This window comes from Erinaceus europaeus, chromosome 2, assembly GCF_950295315.1.
Source record: "Erinaceus europaeus chromosome 2, mEriEur2.1, whole genome shotgun sequence".
Taxonomy (NCBI): domain Eukaryota; kingdom Metazoa; phylum Chordata; class Mammalia; order Eulipotyphla; family Erinaceidae; genus Erinaceus; species Erinaceus europaeus.
The window spans coordinates 137,829,427-137,850,356 of NC_080163.1; the positions used below are offsets into that span (position 1 = coordinate 137,829,427).

Here is a 20,930-nt window from a genome sequence, read left to right on the forward strand (position 1 = left end):
AGGAAGTCCAGACATGAAATACTGATGATCTACCAGTTGAGCTGTTTGCCCAGCCACAAATATTTTAGTTATAAACTTTAACTCATAAACTTCAAGCAGTAATATCTAACTAAAAGCTATAGAGTTACAGCAATAAATCAATGTTCATTATGTAACTGACATAAATAATGGAACACAAGCATCAAAAAGTTGTATTAGAAATTTGCTAATGGGAGTTGGGCAGTAGTGCAGGTTAAACGCACATGGCGCCAAGCGCAAGGACTGGCATAAGGATCCTGGTTTGAGCCCCCAGTTGCCCACCTCCAGGGGAGTCGCTTCACAGGTGGTGAAGCAGGTCTGCAGGTGTCTGTCTTTCTTTCCCCCTCTCTGTCTTGCCCTCCTCTCTCCATTTCTCTGTCCTATCTAACAATGGCAGCATCAATAACTACAACAATAAAAAAACAAGGGCAACAAAGGGAAAAATAAATAATAAATAAATAAATTTAAAAAAAAAGAAATTTGTTAAGAAGGCCAGGAGATAGTTCAGCTAGTAGAATATACATTTTACCATGCATGAAGACTCAAGACTTGAGACCCTACAACCAAGGGATAATCCATGAACTATGGAGCACAGCTGTTATTGTTCTCTCTGTCTGAAATTATAAAGGAAAAAGAAAAAAAAAGTCCTCTAGGAGCTATAGAATTATACAGGCACAGGCCTCAGTGAGCGAAAAAGTAAAAGAAGTCTGCTAAGAAGTGAATCAACTCCATTATATTATAATACCCTACAGATATCTTTATAGTCTTCTGGGACTGGAAAATGTCCTAAGAATAGTAATTGAACCTAAGGCAAGTATATTAAAAGAAAAACTACTTATTATTATGAGGGACAGAATGAGAGAGAAAGAAGAAAGGGAGGACTAGAGCACTGCTCAGCTTTGGCATAAGGTGGTAGGTATTGAAGACTAAAATATAACCTGTGACCTCTGAGTTCTCAAACATGCAAGTTGGTACTCTGCTAGGCTGAGTTATACCCAGTCCCTAATGCAGGTTTTGTTTTTTTCAAATGTCTACAGTACAAATTTGTTTTTTCATTTTTGACTTTTACAATATCAAGTACTAATCTTATTGGTAGTAAGAAGTTTCAGAGAGTTTAATTCACATTAATTATTATTGTTCTTTCATATATTTTTCATGATGATTGAAGGAAAAATGTCAATTTTATTTTCCTTTTTGTTTTATCAGAGGACTGCTCAGCTCTGGTTTATGGTGATGCCGGGGATTGAACCTGAGAGCTCAGAACCTTAGTCTTAAAAGTAACTGGCGTAACTGTTTGGCTGTCTCTCCAGCCCTCAAATTTTTGTATCTGGTACTTAAGCAGGTATTTATTTGCAATATGGAGGTAGTCAGCTAAGTGTTCCCAGGACATAAAAGAAAACATGATAGCAGGGTTTGCTATAGGAAATATGAAGGACTATATATTTATTTATTTTGAGAAGATTCAATTTACTACCTTTCATGGCCTCTTCAAAAGAACAAGGTCTTGCTGGACTAGATATTTCCTTCTTCACGTTTACATTCAAAGCACCAGCAGCTGCTATTAAACACAAGAGTTTTACTTATTTTAATTTATTCATCCTAACAAAATATACATTTTAAATTCTACAAATGGAGTATTATATCATAAAAAAATCATCAAATACTTTGTCTAGTAGAAATTTTAGGTTGAGATGAGTTTTTGTAGCCACCAGCCTATACTCAAAAATTCAACAGTCTTTATATAGGCAGGAGTATTTATACTTAGGTATGAAAACAAAAGCAATAGCAACTTAAAAAAGTATTTTAACAATACTTTGTTTTTTCATTTTGTCAGAGGTTTAATGGTTTATTTTACTTATGAGAGAGATGATGAGTAGTGGGAGAGAGAACCAGAGCATCACTCTGGCACATGTGATGTCCAGATCTGAACTCAGAACCTTAGGACTGAGACTCTTAACACATTATTCACTGCCTCTTGCTGTATCTCATATTTTTTAAAGCAGAGCACTGCTTAGTTCTGGTTTATGGTGGTGGTGGGTTTTATGTCTGAGGCCCTTAGAGGCTAAGACAAGAAAATCTTTTGCATAAGCATTATGCTATCTCCCTGGCCATTAATGAAGACATTAAAAACTTATCAAATATACAGTGACACTATAATGAAAATTCATTAGTCATCTATAAGTGATCTATTTAGAATATGAATTCAGAAACACTAATCAACTGTTCTAAATTAAAAGAAAACCTGATGACTATACTGAATGTATTAATTATGAACATTTTTTCTTTAAATACCTGGAGAAAATAATCTTTACTATTAATAACAGAGAATTACTGGGTGATGATATCTAGTCTTAACCTGACTGATTGTGAAAACTTTAAAATTTAATGGGCCTAAGAATAGATAATTTCTGAATGATCACATTAAGTAAATTCCAAATAAACAGGTCTTTGCTTAAAATAATTATGTAATGGCTTTATTTAAGTAGATTTAATATCCATTTTTTCTTTTCCTTCTATTTATTTATTACTGGACCAAGACAGAGAGAAACTGAGAGGAGAGGGGGAGAGAGACAGAGAGACAGACACCTGCAACCCTGCTTTACCACCAGTGAAGTTATCCCCTTGCAGGGGAAATAACCCAGGGGATTGAACCTGGGTTCTTGCACAGTGCAATGTGTGCACTTAACCAGGTATGTCACCACCTGGTCCCCTTCTTTCTTTCTCTTTTATCTTTCTTTCTCTTTTTTGTCTCCACTAGCATTATCATTGAGGCTTGTATCTGTAGGATGCCATGCTTCCCAGTGATCATATATTCATTTGAGAGAAGATGAGATGCAGAGAAAGGGAGAGGTAGAGGGGTGAAGGAGGCAGAGAGGAGAAACACCTGCAGCAATTCCCCTTGCTAGTTACTACAAAGAGATGATTTTTTGTGATAACATTAAGCAGCTCAAAATAAATTAAAAAATACAAAACCTCAGCGTTGTCTAGAGAGCAGAAATTTTTATTTTTATTTTTTTTATGTTGGGTTCCTTAGGCTATATCCCCAGGAAAGGAATTGCAGGGTCATAGGGTAGGTCCATTTCTAGCCTTCTGAGAGTTCTCCAGACGAGAGCAGAAAATTTAATATTAAACTCTGAAGGGGCCAGGTGGTGGTACACTTGGCTGAGTGCACATGTTACAAAGTGCAAGGAGCCAGGTTAAAGCCCCTAGTCCCCACCTTCAGGGGGGAAGCTTCACGAGTAATGATGCAGGGCTGCAGGTGTCTCTATGTCTCTTTCCCACTCTACCTCTCCCTGTCGGGTTGCATCGTGAGGGAGAGAGAAGAGACCGGATCGGAGCAGGAACACAAATTTTTATTCACTTGGGCACCTCACAGTTGGGTGTGGGCACGGTGGTTCTGGCCAGGTGGAGCTAGCAAAATGGATGCCTCCTGCTATGCGCAGCAACCCTTCTCTGAGTCAGGTTGCCCAAGTGAGGAAAAAGACAAGACAGAGAAAGGTGTAAGCAGGAGGGCTTTTATGGGAGAAATTCTGGAAGTGGCAAGTCGGACAGGACTGGACAGGAAAGGGGGTAGAGAGAACAAAGCACTCTGGGAAACTAGGGTTTCAGCTCTCGCAGGAATGGGCGATACCCTGAGGGTATCTGCACAATTACCCAACATCCCTCCCTTTTCAATTTCTGTTTTTATCTAATAAATATAAATAAATAAAAAAAGGATTAAACGCTAATACACATCTACTTCCCTTCCGAGAAATTAAGTGTATCATTAGTAAGATGTTTTAACTACCATTATTATTATTTTTTTCCTCCAAGGTTATTGCTGGGGCTCAGTGCCTGCACTATTAATCCACTGCTCCTGGAGGCTATTTTTCCCCCTTTGTTGCCTATCGTTGTTATTATTATTGTTGTTGTTGCTGTCACTGTTGTTGGATATGACAGAGAGAAATTGAGGAGGGGAAGACAGAGAGAGGGAGAGAAAGATAGACACCTGTACACCTACTTCACCGCTCGTGAAGCGAACCCCTTGCAGGTGGGGATCTGGGGGGGGCTCGAACCGGGATCCCTGCACTGGTCCTTGCACTTCATGCCATGTGCGCTTACTTAACACTCTGCACTACCGCCTGGCCCCCTCTACCATTAATTTTAAGTCAAACTTTTAAACATTTTCTTTGTGTGTGTGTGTGTGTGTGTGTGTTTATTTTTGAGGCCTTCCTAGAAAAAACAGTAAGAGCTGGCAAGATAGCTGCCCTGCATAGCGTTGTGCACATGACCCACCTTCAACCCCAGCCCCCGCTATACTGGAGGAAGCGTTGGTGCTGTGGTATCTTTTAAGATCTCTGTCTGAAAAAGTTGGCTCAGTAAAGTTCTGGTGACAACAGCCATCGGGGGAAAAAAAAGAGAGAGCGCAAGAGAGAAGAAAAACTAGTAAAACTATTTTATCTTTGAGCATATTTTTGTTGAAACCAGTACACTGCTTCTAAACTTTGCATTTTCTGATACTATGCTAATATTTATAATTTTTCATTCTGAGACAAATAATAAGATTTCACTGGCGCTGTTATACACATACTGACATATTTTTGTAGCAAATTCAAACAAGATAGACAATTTTGAAAAATTCATCCATGACAAATGAGAACACTAAGTGAGTAAGTAATTATCAATACTAGCTACAACTGGTGTCCTAGTAAGAGAGCAAAAAATCTCCTTTAGATGACAAATGACATCAACTTGTCCATGTAAGAATTTTGGAAACAAGAAACAAATTAAAAAACTGTAGCATTAATTAACAATGTGAATTAATTAACGTTAACAATGTTCATTTTTGGTTGGTTTGTTGTTTTTCTACATATCATTCTAAAGAGCTAGAAATTATTATTCACTTTAGTTCATGTCTTTTTTTATTTTTACATACCTGGGTCTGGAGTATAAGTGAATGGCTGAACATCATGAGATCTTCCAGCATTGGTCACTACATATATTCCCACAGATACAGGCAAAGTTATATGTTGGTCATGATACGGGGGAACCTTCACAATAAGATGGTTCTAATTTAAAGAAAATTACGAAAGTCAGAATATTTAAAATGAAATAAAAATTATGATTAAGCATCTTTGCTATTAGCTGTAGTTTTAAAACTCTGATGAGAAAAAAAAAGTATTTCAGATTCACAGGCATTGGGACACTAATCTGAAGATTACTTGGTACTTTCTCAAAGGGACTTCCTTGTACTTTTTGCAAGATAATGTGAACCACATTTGGAATTTTTCTTTTTATCTTTAATTATTTATTGGATAGAGACAGTCAGAAATCAAGAGGGAAGGGGGTGATACAGAGGAAGAGAGACAGAGAGACACCTGCAGCCCTGCTTTAACACTTGTAAAGCTTTCCCCCTGCATTTGGGGGCTGGGGGTTCGAACCTGGCTCCTTGTGCACTGTAACATGTGTGCTCAACCAGGTGCACCACCACCTGGTCCCCCACATCTGAAATAAAAAAAAAACAACATTTATTCCCTTTTGTTGCCCTTGTTTTTTATTGTTGTTGTCGTTGTTGGATAGGAAAGAGAGAAATGGAGAGAGGAGGGAAAGACAGAGAGAGGGAGAGAAAGACACCTGTAAACCTGCTTCACCGCCTGTGAAGCGACTCCCCTACAGGTGGGGAGTCGGGGGCTCAAGCCGGGATCCTTATGCCGGTCCTTGCGCGTTGTGCCATGTGTGCTTAACCTGCTGCACTACCGCCCGACTCCCCACATCTGAAATTTTATCTTCCTCCCTAGTATATTACAGTAATGGTAAGGAACACCAAAGGGAAGTGATTATTTTTTCTACTAAGACATAAGCTTTTCAGGAGTTCGATGCTGATGGCTGCAGGTAAAGACAGTTTATTGAAATTTTTTAGACTACACCTGGTTGACTCAGTTGAATGCATGTGACATCTAACCAAGGCCAAGGTCAAGGTGTCAATTTCTGAGTCCTCAATTTGTTTCTGAGAAATCTTAAAATACTCTTGAAAATAGTTAAAATTATACATCTATTCTGATTTATAACATTTGCAGAATGCCTCCTGAGCCCACGTAACTCAAAAAAAATTGTGAGGTGGAAAAAACATGTATAAATGGAAGCTGGGCGGTAGTGCAACAGGTTTAGCGCAGGTGGTGTGCAAAGCGCAAGGACCAATGTAAGGATCCCGTTTCGAGCCCCTGGCTCCCCACCAGCAGGGGAGTCACTTCACAGGTGGTGAAGCAGGTCTGCAGGTGTCTTTCCTTCCCCCTCTTTGTCTCCCCTCCTCTATTTCTCTCTGTCCTATCCAACAATGACGACATCAACAACAATAATTACAATAATAAAAAAAAAGGCAAGAAAAGGGAATATTTTAAAAAAACATGTATAAATGTGTGGACACTTGGGCAGGGGTAGATAGCATAATGGTTATGCAAAGAGACTCGTGCCTGAGGCTACAAAGTCCCAGGTTCAATCCTTGCACAACCATAAGACAACTGAGCAGTATTCTGGTAAAAAAAAAAAAAGAAAGAAAATGTGTGCACATTCATTAAGTCCTGGGGTACAACAATCTGAGAGAATATATGCAATTATATCTTGGAACATAAAACAAACAACACATATTTACATTAATAATAACTTTAAAAATTTTAATTTATAAAAAGGAAACACTGACAAAACCATAGGATAAGAGGGGTACAACTCCATACAATTCCCACCACCAGAACTCTCTATGCCCTTCCCTCCCCTGATAGCTTTCCTATTCTTTATCCCTCTGGGAGTATGAACCCAATGTCATTGTGGGATGCAAAAGGTGGAAGGTCTGGCTTCTGTAATTGCTTCCCCGCTGAACATGGACATTGGCGGGTTGATCCATACTCCCAGCCTGTCTCTCTCTTTCTCTAGTGGGGTAGGGCTCTGGGGAAGTGGGGCTCCAGGACACAGTGGTGGGGTTGTCTGCCCAGAGAAGTCTGGTTGGCATCATGTTAGCAAAAATTAAAAATACATTCTTTAAAAATACTTTGATATTTATTTTTTTGCCTTTAAGGTTATCACTGGGACTCGGTGCCTGCGTGATGAATCCACTGCTCCTGGAGGCTATTTTTTCCCTCTTGTTGCCTTGTTGTTTATAGTTGTTGCTATATATTGTTGTTATTGCTATTCTTGTTGGATAGGACAGAAATTGAAAGAGGAAGAGAAGACAGAGAGGGGGAGAGAAAGACAGACACCTGCAGACCTGCTTCACCACCTGTGAAGCAACCCTCGACCCCGGGGGTCTGTCAGTAGCGCAGTGGGTTAAGCCTATATGGTGCAAAGCGCAAGGATAAGTGTAAGGATCCCAGTTTGAGCTCCCCACCCGTAGGGGAGTTGATTCACAAGCGGTGAAGCAGGGCTGCAGGTGTCTGTCTTCCCCTCCCCTCTCAATTTCTCCCTGTCCTGTCCAATAATAACAGCAACAAAACCAATAATAATAACAACAACAATGATAAGGATAAACAAGGGGGAAAACAGCCTCCAGGAGCAGAGGATTTGTAGTGCAGGCACCAAGCCCAGCAATAACACTGGAGACAAAAAAAAGAGAGAGAGACAGAGAGAGATGGTGAGATGAATGAGCTTATGTTATTTTAAAAAAATATTTATTCCCTTTTGTTGCCTCTATTTTTTATTGTTGTTGTTATTGCTGTCGTTGTTGGATAGGACACAAGAGAAATGGAGCGAGGAGGGGAAAGAAAGATAGACACCTGCAGACCTGCTTCACCGCTTGTGAAGCGACTCTCCTGCAGGTGGAGAGCTGGGGGCTTGAACCAGGATCCTTACACCAGTCCTTTCGCTTTGTGCCACCTGCGTTTAACCCTTTGCACTACTGCCCGATTCCCGAGCTTATGTTCTTTTGTATTTTTAACTTATTTGGGAAAATCTGTAACTGAAATTATTCTTGGGTCAGGAGATCTTGGGTCAGTGGGTAAAGTGTATAGTCCTTGGTGCCATCCTTGGCACCATAGGGGAATACCATGGGTAGCAAAGGGAACTTGTAGATCATGGGATAGTGCTTATGTGCTTTTTCCTTTCCATTCTCCCACTCTTAAGTATGCACAATTAGGAGAAAAAATTGGGCTGGTATGGGAGAGGGCACTTGATAATTACTGTGCATGCACAATGCCTTCAGTTCACTCTAGCATACTAAAAGAAATTATTAGCCTGAATAAAAGTTGTTTCTTAGTAATCAGCAACAGAGTCAACATATGAAAGTGTGATGTGCTCAGGAAGGTGGCTCAAAGGTTGAACACCTATCTACTATGTGTTAGGTCATGGGTCCAATCCCTGGCACTACATAAAAATGAAAAGGAAGGGTGCCAGGCGGTAGTACTCTGTGTTAAGCATACATAGTGTGAAGTGCAAGGACCTGCGCAAGAATCCGGGTTCGAGTCCCCGACTCCCCACCTATAGGGGGGTCACTCTGCAGGTGGTGAAGCAGGTCTGCAGGTGCCTTTATATATATTTAAAAAAATTTTATTTATTTTCCCTTTTGTTGCCCTTATTTTTATTGTTGTAGTTATTACTGTTGTCATCCTTGTTAGATAGGACACAGAGAAATGGACAGAGATGGGGAAGACAGAGAGGGGGAGAGAAAGATAGGCACCTGCAGACCTGCTTCACCACTTGTGAAGTGATGCCCCTGCAGGTGGGGTGTTGGGGGCTGGAACTGGGATCCTTATCCTTATCTTTGCAATTTGCACCACGTGCGCTTAACCCGCTGAGCTACTGCCCAACTCCCATGTTTTAATTTTTTCTTAACATTTTTTTTTAGCAGGTGTCTTTTTCTCCCCCTCTACTTGTGACTTCTCTGTCCTATCTAAAAACAATAATAACAGCAACAATAAAAAAAAAAAAAAGGTAACCAGGAGTAGTGGATTCATGGAGCAGCGGCACTGAGCCCCAGAGATAATCCTGGAAGCAAAAAAAGTAAAAGAAATGTGAACACTAAATGTAAAGGGATATTTTGGCTCCTTACTCAGGGAAAAAAACAAAAAAACAACCAACCTCTTACTACACTTGCACTGAAGAATAAATTTTAGAAATCTTAACTTGGGGGCTGGGCAATGATGATGAGCATACATATTACAATGTATAAGAACATGGGTTCAAGCCCCAAGCCTCCCACCTGTCTTTTTAAAGATAGAGACCACACTACTGGAGCTTCCTTCAATGCTATGGGGACTGGATTTGAAACTGGCACATGGCACATGGTAAAGCAGAACACTACCTAAGTAAGGTATTTTGCCAGTCTTTGCCACACTAATTCTTTTTTCTGCCTCCAGAGTTATTGCTGGGGCTTGGTGCCTGCACTATGAATCCTATGCTCCTAAAGGCCATTTTTCCCATTTTGTTGCCCTTGCTGTTTTATTGTTGTAGTTATTATTGTTGTTATTGATGCTCTCGTTGTTGGATAGGACAGAGGGAAATGGAGAGAGGAGGGGAAAACAGAGAAAGGAAGAGAAAGACAGACACTTGCAGACCTGCTTCACTGCTTGTGAAGCTACTCCCTTGCAGGTGGGGAGCCGGGGGCTTGAACCAGGATCCTTATGCCAGTCCTTGTAATTTGTGCCATGTGCGCTTAACCCACTGCACTACTGCCTAACTCTCTCCCTTTGTTTAAATATAGCATATTAAGATCATCCAAATTCTTAGAGCTAATAAGTATTAGTAAAGAAATGTTTTGGGAGTCGGGCAGTAGCGCAGTGGGTTAAGCACACGTGGTGCAAAGTGCAAGGAACAGCATGAGGATTCCGGTTTGAGCCCTGGCTCCCCACCTGCAGAGGAGTCACTTCACAAGCGGTGAAGCAGGTCTGCAGGTGTCTATCTTTCTCTCCCCCTCCTCTCTCCATTTCTCTCTGTCCTATGTAACAATGATGACATCAATAACAACAATAATAACTACAACAATAAAAAAACATGGGCAACAAAAGGAAATAAATAAGTATTGAAAAAAAGAAATGTTTCATTTATTATCAATGATAATTTACTGATGTTCTCAACTTTTCAAAATAGAGTAATAAAAAAAATTCTACCTCAGTTAAAGAAAAACAAGAAAGAGAGGAATGGAGACAGCATACTGGTTATGTAGAACACTTTTCACACCTGAGGCTCCAAGGTCCAGGCCCAGTCCCTTGCACCACCACAAACTAGAGCTCAGCAGTGATTTGGTGAAACAATTAAAAAAAAAAAAAATCAAAATCAAGAAAGAGACTTTAAATGATTTACAATAACCATATATGAAGAGGAAATTTATCTGCTGATTCAGGAAAATTATTGAACAAAAATGAATTTCTCAGAGAACAAATAAGCAAACAATAAAAAGGTTTACATTATACCTGATGAAATAATTCCATGTCGATTTCAGCTTCTGACTTCCAAGAGCTTTCATCTATTCAAAATAAAAATAGTGATATATTAAATGTTTGAATATGTTTCTTTATAAATATGATTATATCTTTTAACAAAAATAAAACATGAAACAATATCTGTATTAGTATTATATCTACTTACCAGAAACATTTTCTTGAAAAATAACTTTAGTCCCTTTCAGAAAATTCTTGCCTATTAAAAATACTTCTTCTTCTCCTTTCACTGAACAGCTATGCAAACTTTTCTTTAATATTTCTGGCACTCCTGCTGGCTGAGCTGTGAGTAAATATAAACATTCCATAAGCAGAGCCACAAATCATATTATGTATGCTATATTGACACATAAAATATTTAATTTTTCCTCCAAATATTACATAGTTCCTAACAGAATAGACTCCACATTAAACAGAATTAAAGCCATTATTATTTAAACATTAACTTTTATTTTTTCCCTAAGTAATTTAGCAAGTTGACTCATGCAAGTAATTACAATGTTTAAAAATTATTTTACAAAAACAGTCACCTTTCTAGTATTCTAAAAAGTAATATGCTTTGAAGCTGTTTATACTCCCCCTTTCCTCTCAATTTCTGGCTATCTTTATCCAATAAATAAATAAATAAAGATAAAAAAATAAAAAAAAATTTACATAGTATCACCCTTTTTCTTAAACCCTTTTTAGTTTTCCCTCCAGTTATCGCTGGGGCTCAGTGCCAGCACTATGAATCCACTGCTGCTGGAGGCTAATTTTCCCATTTTGTTACTCTTGTTATGGCTGTTATTGTTATTGCTATTATAGCTGTTGTTGTTGGATAGGACAGAAATTGAGAGAGTACGGAAAGACAGAGAGGAGGAAAGACATCAGCAGACCTGCTTCCCCACTTGCAAAGCAACCCCCTTGCAGGTGGGGAGCTGGGGGACCGAACCAGGATCCTTATGCTGGTCCTTGTGCTTAGAGCCATGTGTGCTTAACTCACTGCACTTCTGCCCAGACCCTCTACCCTTTTTCTAAAGTTGTGGGACAGACAGATAGAAATAATAAGAGTAGCAACTTGTTAAATTCAGTCAGTTGGATACAATAAGTATTAGAAAGCTATGATTAATTTCTCCCTATTAAACAGAAAAAATATTTGTTATTGTTGGAAGTTACTACTTCAAGTCAACTTTTTCAAACAGAGAGATAAACACCACAACACTAAAGCGTCCTAGTGCCATGGGGCCAAGGGCCCTTTCTATTTATATTATATATTATTTGTGGTAATTAATTAATTTATTTATTTTGCCTCCAGGGTTATTGCTGGGGCTCAGTGTCTGCACTATGAATCCACTGCTCCTATAGGCTATTTTTTCCCTTTTTTTTGACCTTGTTGTTATCATTGCTGTTGTTATTATTGTTGTTAGATAGGACAGACAGAAATCGAGAGGAGGGGCAGACAGAGAGGGGGAGAGACAGACACCTGTAGACCTGCTTCACCGCTTGTAAAGCAACCCCCCTTGCAGGTGGGGATCCGGGGAGGCTCAAACCGGGATCCTTATGCCAGTCCTTGCACTTCGTGTCATGTGCGCTTAACCTGCTGCGCTACTGCCCGGCCCCCTATGGTAATTTATAAAAGATCATTTAAAAAAGGGAAATGTCAGTCTTCAGGATTGTCACTATCATGGTATAATTTCAATTCTAAAACTTCTTCCTAGCCTATTTCCTGTATTTCCCCTCTCCTGCTACTGTAACTATTCAAACCTACTCTGACTTTTTCAGATAGAAACACACACAGAGAAAAAGAGATAGAGAAGTAAAGAAATCATAACACCATGGTCTGGGAGATGGCACAATGGATAAAGTGGCGAACTCTGAAGCATGAGGTACTGAGTTGAATTCCCAGAAGCACATGTACCAAAGTGATGTCTGGGTCTTTCTCTCCTCCTATCTTTCTCATAAATAAAAAAATAAAATATTTTTAAAAATCGTAACACTAAAGCTTCCTCCAATGCAGTGAGGGCTGGGCTTGAACCTGAACTGCATGCACGGCAAAGTAGTGTACTATCTTAGTGAGTTATTTTGTTGTTTGACTTACTTTAATTTTAAAGGTTTATTTATTTATAAAACAGAGAATGAGACACCAGAACACCACTCAACTCTAGGATATGAGGTGACAATGGTTGAACTTGGGGCCTGATACTTTTATGTCCTGTGCTCTACTACTGAGCAAACTCCCCAGTCTCACATTTTATTTTGAAAAATGGGTTAAAAGAGCCAGGCAGTGGAGCACCCAGTTAAACGCATATTACCAAGTGCAAGGATTTGGATTCAGGACCCCTATCCCCACCTTCAGGAGGAAAGCTTCATGAATGGTGAAGCAGTACTGTCTCTCCTGTATCCTCCTTCCCTCTCAATTACTCTTTCACCTAGCAAATAAACAACAATTTAAAATAAAGTTAAGAAAATAAAAAATAAATTAAAATTTAAAAAGGTTAATAAATACATGATTGCAGGAATAGAGACAAAATAATGATCAAATTAAAGCAAAGAGGGCAGGGAAGATACCATACCATAATGGTCATGCAAAAAGTCTTTCATGCCTGAGGCACTAAAAGTTTCAGGTTCAATCCCAGCACAACCATAAGCCAGAGCTGAACAGGACTTTGGCAAAAAAAAAAAAAAAAAAAGTCAAAAAAAAGAAGAAAAAAAAAAGCTGAATTATATGGTATGTCAGTTATGTCTTAGTAAATTATTAAAAAAAAAGAAAAAAGCCTCTTCTATGAAGAAAAGTGAGCCAAATTGTACATTTTAAATAATACATGAAGTGCCTATATGACAATATCCACTAATAAATTATAGGTGATACAACTTAAGATTTATATTCATTACTCAATTATAAAAACAAAAATCTTTCTTATACTATATAGTGTATTTCAGTTTAAAACAATGGAAAAGTAAAATCAAGTATCTCCTTCACCTGTCATGTATTGTCTTGAACAAAATATTTTTTTCCTGTTTTGTTAGATAAAAAGAGAATCAAATTTCTTCTGTTCTATTAATATCACCAAGCTGACACTGGTATCGAATGGTATAATGTAGTATAATTATTAATAGGAAATTCCATTGAGCAATATTCACTAGAGTAGAGGAATAACTTTTAACTACTGAGTAGCTGCAAATGAGAATTTGGGCACCATTAACCTAGTTATATATATATATATTTTTAATTTTTTAAAGTATTTATTTATTTCCTTTTGTTGCCCTTGTTGCTTTATTGTTGCAGTTATTATTGTTGTTACTGATGTCGTCATTGTTGATAGAGAAATGGAGAGAGAAGGGGAAGACAGAGAGGAGGGAGAAAGATAAGACACCTGCAGACCAGCTTCACCACTTGTGAAGCAACTCCCAGGCAGGTGGAGAGCTGGGGGATTGAACTGGGATCCTTACTCTGGTCCTTGTGCTTTGTGCCACCTGCGCTTAATCCCCTGCGATACTGTCCAACTCCCCCTAGTTATCTTTCTTTCCCCTTTTCTGAGACTGCCTAACTGCACCAGAATGTATTTTAGAATGTTTCCCGTTGGTAAGAGACTTATAATTGTGAGGATAGATTTGACTGATTGTATAGATGTATCTTACTGTCAGGGAAAACTAACATAATCCTTCAACTCAAATATGGCTAGATTACTTTACCTCACAAAAAGAACCTGCTAGCCTTATCAGGTAATTCCTGACTTCCAACTCAATCAAACCCTGTATCCACAAAGTCTTTTCTAATATTCTATTAAACTTTGTCCCCAACCCCTGTCCCCCTGTCCCCGGCAGTGTTCTACTGATTGTAAGCCACTGTACACCCCTGAATCCATGGATTTTTCCCCCCTAGAATAAAGGGTATCTAATTCATTACACTAAACTACAAACTGAATGAGCAACTATTCTCTTTCGTTCTTTTGGAGGAGGTTCTAGCAAGGGAGTGCAGCTACACACATACCCTTGGCCAAAGATTGATCTATATTCATTATTGAATAAGATTGATCTATATTCACCCTCTCACTAAGAATGCAATTTAGAGAAGTGAGCACAGAGAGTGGTGAGGGAGGAAGGGGATACCTGCCTAGTCAGCCAGATCAATCCTCGCCATCAATGGGGTGACATATATTGTAGCCAGATCACCTCTCACATCCATAGTTTTTTGATTTAAACTATAAATTATAAAGAAGCAATGGCATAGAAAATTATACTTAATGAAAAATTTCTTCTAAATATATTTATTTATTTGATAGACACAGAGGGAAACTGAGGTGCAAGGTGGGGGGGGGGAGATACCTGCAGCACTGCTTCACTGTCACCAGGGTTGTTACTGGGGCTTGGTGCCTGCACCATGAATCCACCACTCCTGGCAGCCATTTTTCCTTTTCTTTCTATTTTATTGGTTAGTACAAACAGAAATTAAGAGAGGTGGTGTATTGCACCAAAGTAAAAGATTCTGAGGTGGTTGGGGGGATAGTTCAGGTCCTGGAACAGGATGGCAGAGGACCTAGTGGGGGTTATATTGTGTGGAAAACTGAGAAAAGTTATGCATGTACAAACTATTGCATTTACTGTCGACTGTAAAAAATTAATCCAATAAAGAAATTAAAAAAGGAAAAAAAAAAGTAATTGAGGGAGTTGGGCACAGCGGGTTAAGCGCACGTGGCGTGAAGTGCATGGATTGGCATAAGGATCCTGGTTCAAGCCCCCAGCTCTCCACCTTCATGGGAGTTGCTTCACAGGCAGTGAAACAGGTTTGCAGGTGTCTATCTTTCTCTCCCCCTTTCTGTCTTCCCCATCTCTCTCCATTTCTCTCTGTCCTATCCAACAACAACGACATCAACAACAACGGTAACTACAACAACAAAAAACAAACAAAAAAAAAGGGCAACAAAAGGGAAAATAAATTTTAAAAAAAGGAGTCTTAAAAAAAAAAAAGGGAAATCAGGTGGTAGCGCAGCAGTTAAGCACAGGTGGAAGCCCAAGGACCAGCGTAAGGATCCTGGTTCGAGCCCCTGGCTCCCCACCTGCAGGGGAGTTGCTTCACAAGTGGTGAAGCAGATCTGCAGGTGTCTATCTTTCTCTCCCCCTTTCTCCATTCTTCTCTGTCCTATCCAACAACGACAACATCAATAACAATAAAACAAGGGTAACAAAAGGGAATAAATAAATATTTAAAAAGAAAGAAATTGAAAGAAATGGGGAAGATAGGGAGAAAGACACCTGCAGACCTACTTAACCATTCATGAAGCATTAACCCTGCAGGTGGGGAGTGGGATAGAGCCTGGGTCCTTGTGCATGGTAATATGTGTGCTTAACCCAGTGTACCACCACCTGGCCCCTGTCTTATTTTTATATTCTGAAACAAGCAGTGTTAGGATTATAGGAATTTTATCATGCGATGAAGATAACTTGGAAAACTTCTGGCTTTGCTGTCTACTTCTCTTTACCTATTCCAAGTACTTTGATAATCAATAGGAAATTACAAAATGCTACATGCTTCTTGAATTTTACTCAAGAATTATCCACCTTTGTTTAGTCTAGAAAATGTAGGTAATATTAAAAAAAAAAAGCACTTTAAATTGTATATAACCATAAGAAGGAATAAATAAAGTAACTAAAGTTTATGATTGTCTAAAAAGAGAAAAATGAGAAACCTTTTATATATTTAATATCTCCATGTTTTATTACTTACTACATAAAATTGGGGAAGAGGGTGTTTGTAGTGTCAAAGTAGTGCCGTCTTTCCTTGTGATGTTAACTCGGAAAACCAATCTGGCACGAGTGCTTTTCTTCTTTGAGCCGGCAATTCCTATTCTGGCTTCAACATCGGCATTCCTCAATTTCAGTATCCCCACACAATCCACCCTAAATACAGGGGAAAAATACATTATTGATATTTCTGCTGTATAAACATTCTTAATCAAGTTTCTTTTTATTAAAAAATATGTAATACAATTTCAGGTTTCCAAATTCAAAAGATCTAAACTGAAGTATAGATCCTGAATATCCATAAATTCCTAGCTTGCTAATTTTTGACTATATTGGAAAAATAAGAAGTAAAACCATTGTTTAAATCTGGACACAAGGAACAGCTTGTTAGAACAGCTTGTTTTGTCAGGAGTCAGGCAGTAGTGCAGAGGGTTAAGCGCAAGAACCGGTGTAATGGTCCCAGTTCGAGCCCCTGGCTCCCCACCTGCAGGGGAGTCACTTCACACAAGTGGTGAAGTAGTCTGCAGGTGTCTTTCTCTCCCCCTCTGTCTTCCCCATCTCTCTCCATTTTTCTCTGTCCAATCCAAAGACAGCAGCAACAACAACAACAATAACCGTAACAGTGATAAAACAAAAAGGGCAACAAAAGGGGGAAAAATGGTCTCCAGGAACAGGGGATTAGTGATGAGGCACCGAGCCCTGGCAATAACCCTGGAGGCAAAAAAAAAAAAAAAAAAGCTTTGTGGACCAGGAGATATATAACACCCACTTAATCATATGCAAAGAACCCAGGTTTGAGACCCTGGCACCACATGGGGGTACCAAGCACAGTAGAAGTACCATGATAGGTAGACGAATGCTGTGGCATCTCTTTTTCTCTGTCTCTTGACTTTCTCTTGGAGAAGTTAAAAAAAAAAATCCACTGGGAGTAGAACTGCAAAGCTGTGATAGCCTCAGAGAGGCCCTAACAGGAAAACAAAATTAAAAGAATACATTTGCTGTTATTTTAAAAATTAGTAACTTGGGAGTTGGGTAGTAGTGTAGCGGGCTAAGCGCACGTGGTGCAAAGCGCAAGGACTGACATAAGGATGCTGCTTTGAGCCCTGGCTTCCCACCTACAGGGGAGTTGCTTCACAAGTGGTGAAGCAGGTCTGCAGGTGTGTGACTTCTCTCCCCCCGTCTTCTCTTCCTCTCTCCATTTCTCTCTGTCCTATCCAAAAACAACGACAACAATAATAACTACAACAATAAAACAACAGGGGCAACAAAAGGGAAATAAACAAATATTTAAAAATATAAAAAAAAACTTAGTCTCTTTGATTTTGCAGTTAATTAAGGCACTATTCAAACAGCAGCCCAGAAATGGCACAGTGACTAGAACATTGGACTCTCAAGCATGAGGTCTGAATTTCATCCCTAGCACTACAATCTCTGTCCCAATAAATAAAATAAACAATAAAAAAGGTACTAATTCTGGCCAAGTGGTGGGACACCTGGTAAGTATACATGTTACAGTGCACAAGAACCTGGGTTCAAGACCCAGTCTACACCTGCAAGGGGGGGGTAGCTTCACAAGTGGTGAAGCAGTGCTGCAGGTATTGCTGTCTCTTCCTCCCCTTTCAATTTATCACTGTCTCTATGCAAAATAAATACTTGCTAATTTAAAAAAGGATACTAATAAAACAGACGGAATGGATTAAAACAAATATTCCATCTACTAATGAGAGAGAGAATCAGAACATTACTCTGGATGTGATATGCCAGGACACCATGCACACAAGTTTGACAGTCCATCCATAGTGCCATCTCCCAGGATACCAGAGGGAATGGATTTTACTTTCAAGAGAAAAAGAAAAATTTATTTTGGTGAAGTCTGAGAGATAGCAGAGATAGCACCAGCTAGGGTGTTTGAATACTGGCACCATCTAAGAGATGATGTGGCACTGGAGTGGCACTGGAGAAAGCTCCAGTGCTATGTATGGTGTCTCTTCTCCTTTATGAAGGAAAAAGCAGCCCTGCTGAGAGCAGCAGAACTGTGCATACATGAAGCCCCAGCTTACAGAAAAAAAAAAAAAGATAATCTTTCAAAACTATGAACTACTATATATGTTATATATATACTTCTTTTTTTCCCCCAGCACACTGCTCAGCTTTGGCTTATGGTGGTAAAGGAAACTGAACCTGGGACCTTAAAGTCTGAGGCATTAGAGTTTCTTTATTTAACCAGTATAATATCTCCCCAGCATATGTTATGATATAGTACTTACTGTTACGAAAAATGCTAACTAAGTGAAAAACAGATTACAAGGGGCTGGGCAGTGGTGTACAAAATAGAGTGCACACATTATTATGCACAAAAGTCCAAGTTCAAGTCCCTGGTCCTTACTAGTAGGGGGAAAGGGGGAGTTTCTCAAGTGGTAGAGCAGTGCTGTAGGTCAGGGTCTCTACCTCCCTTCCCCTCTCCCTCTCTGTCTTTTAACAGTAAAGGAAGAAAAAAAAAAAAAAAAAAGAAAAACAAACATAAAAAGGTTCTTCAAGATAAAAACAAAAAAGAAAGCCAGATTACAAACCAGTAACCTGTAGTAGTTAATAATGCATCAATTTTATCAGAAAAAAGAATGGAGGGGGCTAGGCGGTAGTGCAGTGGGTTAAGAGAACATGGCAAAGCGCAAGGACTAGCTCAAGGATCCCAGTTCCAGCCCCAGTTCCCCACCTGCAGAGGGGTTGCTTCACTGGTGGTGAAGCAGATCTGCAGGTGTCTATCTTCCTCTCCCCGTCTTCCCATCCTCTCTTGATTTCTTTTTGTCCTATCCAACAACGACGACAGCAATAACAACAACAATAAAGAACAAGGGCAACAAAAGAGAAAAATTGGCGTCCAGGAGCAGTGGACTCCTAGTGCAGGCACCGAGCCCCCACAATAACCCAGGAGGCAAAAAAAAGAATGGAGAGATGATTTAAAAAATAGTGGTTATTTCTGGGAAGCTGAGTTTTAATGGATTTATTTTTAGTTTATTATTATTTTATATTATTATTCTGTATTTTAACTTTATTATTCTTTTTTTTTTTTTTTTAAAGATCTTATTTATTTATGAGAAAGGAGGAGAGAGAAAGAACCAGACATCACTCTGGCACATGTGCTGCTGGGGATTGAACTTGCGACCTCATGCTTGAGAGTCCAAAGCTTTATCACTGTGCCATCTCCCAGACCACTATTGTTCTATATTTTAAATTGATTTTGTCAACTATATACATCTACTTTTATAATTAAAAAATCATTATTAAGTATTTTTCAAAACTTCCCTTTTTCAATTAATGTCTTGGTAACAGAAAAATAAATAGTTCTAGTATATATTTTAACATTGTAAACTAAAAATAGGTGAATTTAGACCAACAATATGCTTTATAGAATAAGATGAACTAAAGTATCATAGTTTCAGTTAATTTTAATGAAAGAGGAATTTAGAAGTGACCAATTTATCTGCCATCTTCTTTTTTTAATAATGTTATAAATTCCAAAATAAAGTCTGTATTGTTTCTTGAAAAGCTAACATTCACCAGGTTTTCATTTCCATGTGAATTCTCTTGCAAGAGGTAAAGGAATTTTAATCTATCACTGTTCTGCAATACTTTAATACAACATGCACATTTTTCTTTTATAATGGAAACTAAACATGTTTCCTTCCTATTGCAAAAGTGTAATGTGCAATAAAAACATTTTTACTATAAACTTACGCCAGTGTCATGTTGTTACTTGGATCAAGGCCAACTTCTATAACAGTAGTGCCTTCAATGTCCACTTCTTTGCATGGAGTTGTATTTCGCCCAGTTACCCTACAGGCCTGGTAAAATCCATGTGGTTTCACACGGCCAGAGTCATTGCCTACAAACACTTGCAATACTACTGGTTCGTTATGACCTTCCAGCTGTATTCAGACAACACAGAACATAAAACATTAATTAGCTTTTCAAACAATCAAATATTTGATTATAAGATCAAACATTTAAGATCAAGCCTTATATTTACAACTGGATTACTATAACTAATTTAAATCCTTAAGAAAGATATAGAAGAAGCAGGAGAAGTCCAGAAATAAAGCCCAGGATTTGCATGCATAAAGTCCTAGTTCTACATTGTACATGCTAGAGGTGAGTGGTAGTCTGGTTGTTGTCTTTCATAAAAATAAATAAATTTAGTGGCAATGTGTTGATAATTCTTTAAAGGAGAATTGTTTAAATTTCTATAGAAAACTACACCTTGAGGCTGGATGGTGGTACACTTGGTAGAGTGTATACATTACAAGGACCCAGGTTCAAGCCTCTGATTCCCACCTGCAAGGGGGAAGCTTCATGAGTGGTGAAATAGTACTACAGGTGTATTAAATAGCTCCTACGCTATTTAATATTTACATCAATGACCTCCCAGAAACTTCTTCAAGGAAGTTCATCTACGCCGATGACATCTGCTGTGCAACTCAGGCATCCAAGTTCGACATCCTCGAGGAAACACTCACGAAAGACATGTCTCTGATATCTGATTACTGTAAAAAATGGCGACTAATCCCTAGCACTGCAAAAACGGTATCATCTGTTTTCCATCTACACCATGCCTCGGCCTCTCGTGAGCTTAATGTGCAGCTTGGCGATACGAGAATCCGGCATGAAGCCCAGCCAGTCTATCTTGGCGTTACTCTCGATCGTACTCTGTCATTTCACAAACATCTCATAAAAACTGCAGCAAAGGTGGGTGCGAGGAATAACATCATTGCAAGACTGGCCAGCTCCTCATGG

At 38.9% G+C, this 20,930-nt stretch overlaps 1 protein-coding gene across 10 annotated transcripts in view; it reads right to left on the reverse strand.

Moving 5' to 3' along the window:
• The window catches only part of NFAT5 (nuclear factor of activated T cells 5), a 106,520-nt gene that overhangs the window by 19,009 nt on the left and 66,581 nt on the right, over positions 1-20,930 (reverse strand). For 6 of the 10 annotated variants that reach the window (XM_007524580.3, XM_060185249.1, XM_060185254.1 and 3 more), the window contains 6 exons: positions 19,875-20,065; positions 16,123-16,295; positions 10,567-10,701; positions 10,392-10,444; positions 4,934-5,066; positions 1,493-1,576 (listed from right to left, as the gene is read on the reverse strand). In XM_007524580.3, the coding sequence (XP_007524642.2) occupies positions 1,493-1,576; positions 4,934-5,066; positions 10,392-10,444; positions 10,567-10,701; positions 16,123-16,295; positions 19,875-20,065 (769 nt within the window). The remainder of the gene's footprint in view (positions 1-1,492; positions 1,577-4,933; positions 5,067-10,391; positions 10,445-10,566; positions 10,702-16,122; positions 16,296-19,874; positions 20,066-20,930) is intronic. The other 4 variants (XM_060185248.1, XM_060185250.1, XM_060185255.1 and 1 more) reach the window with 2 other exon arrangements.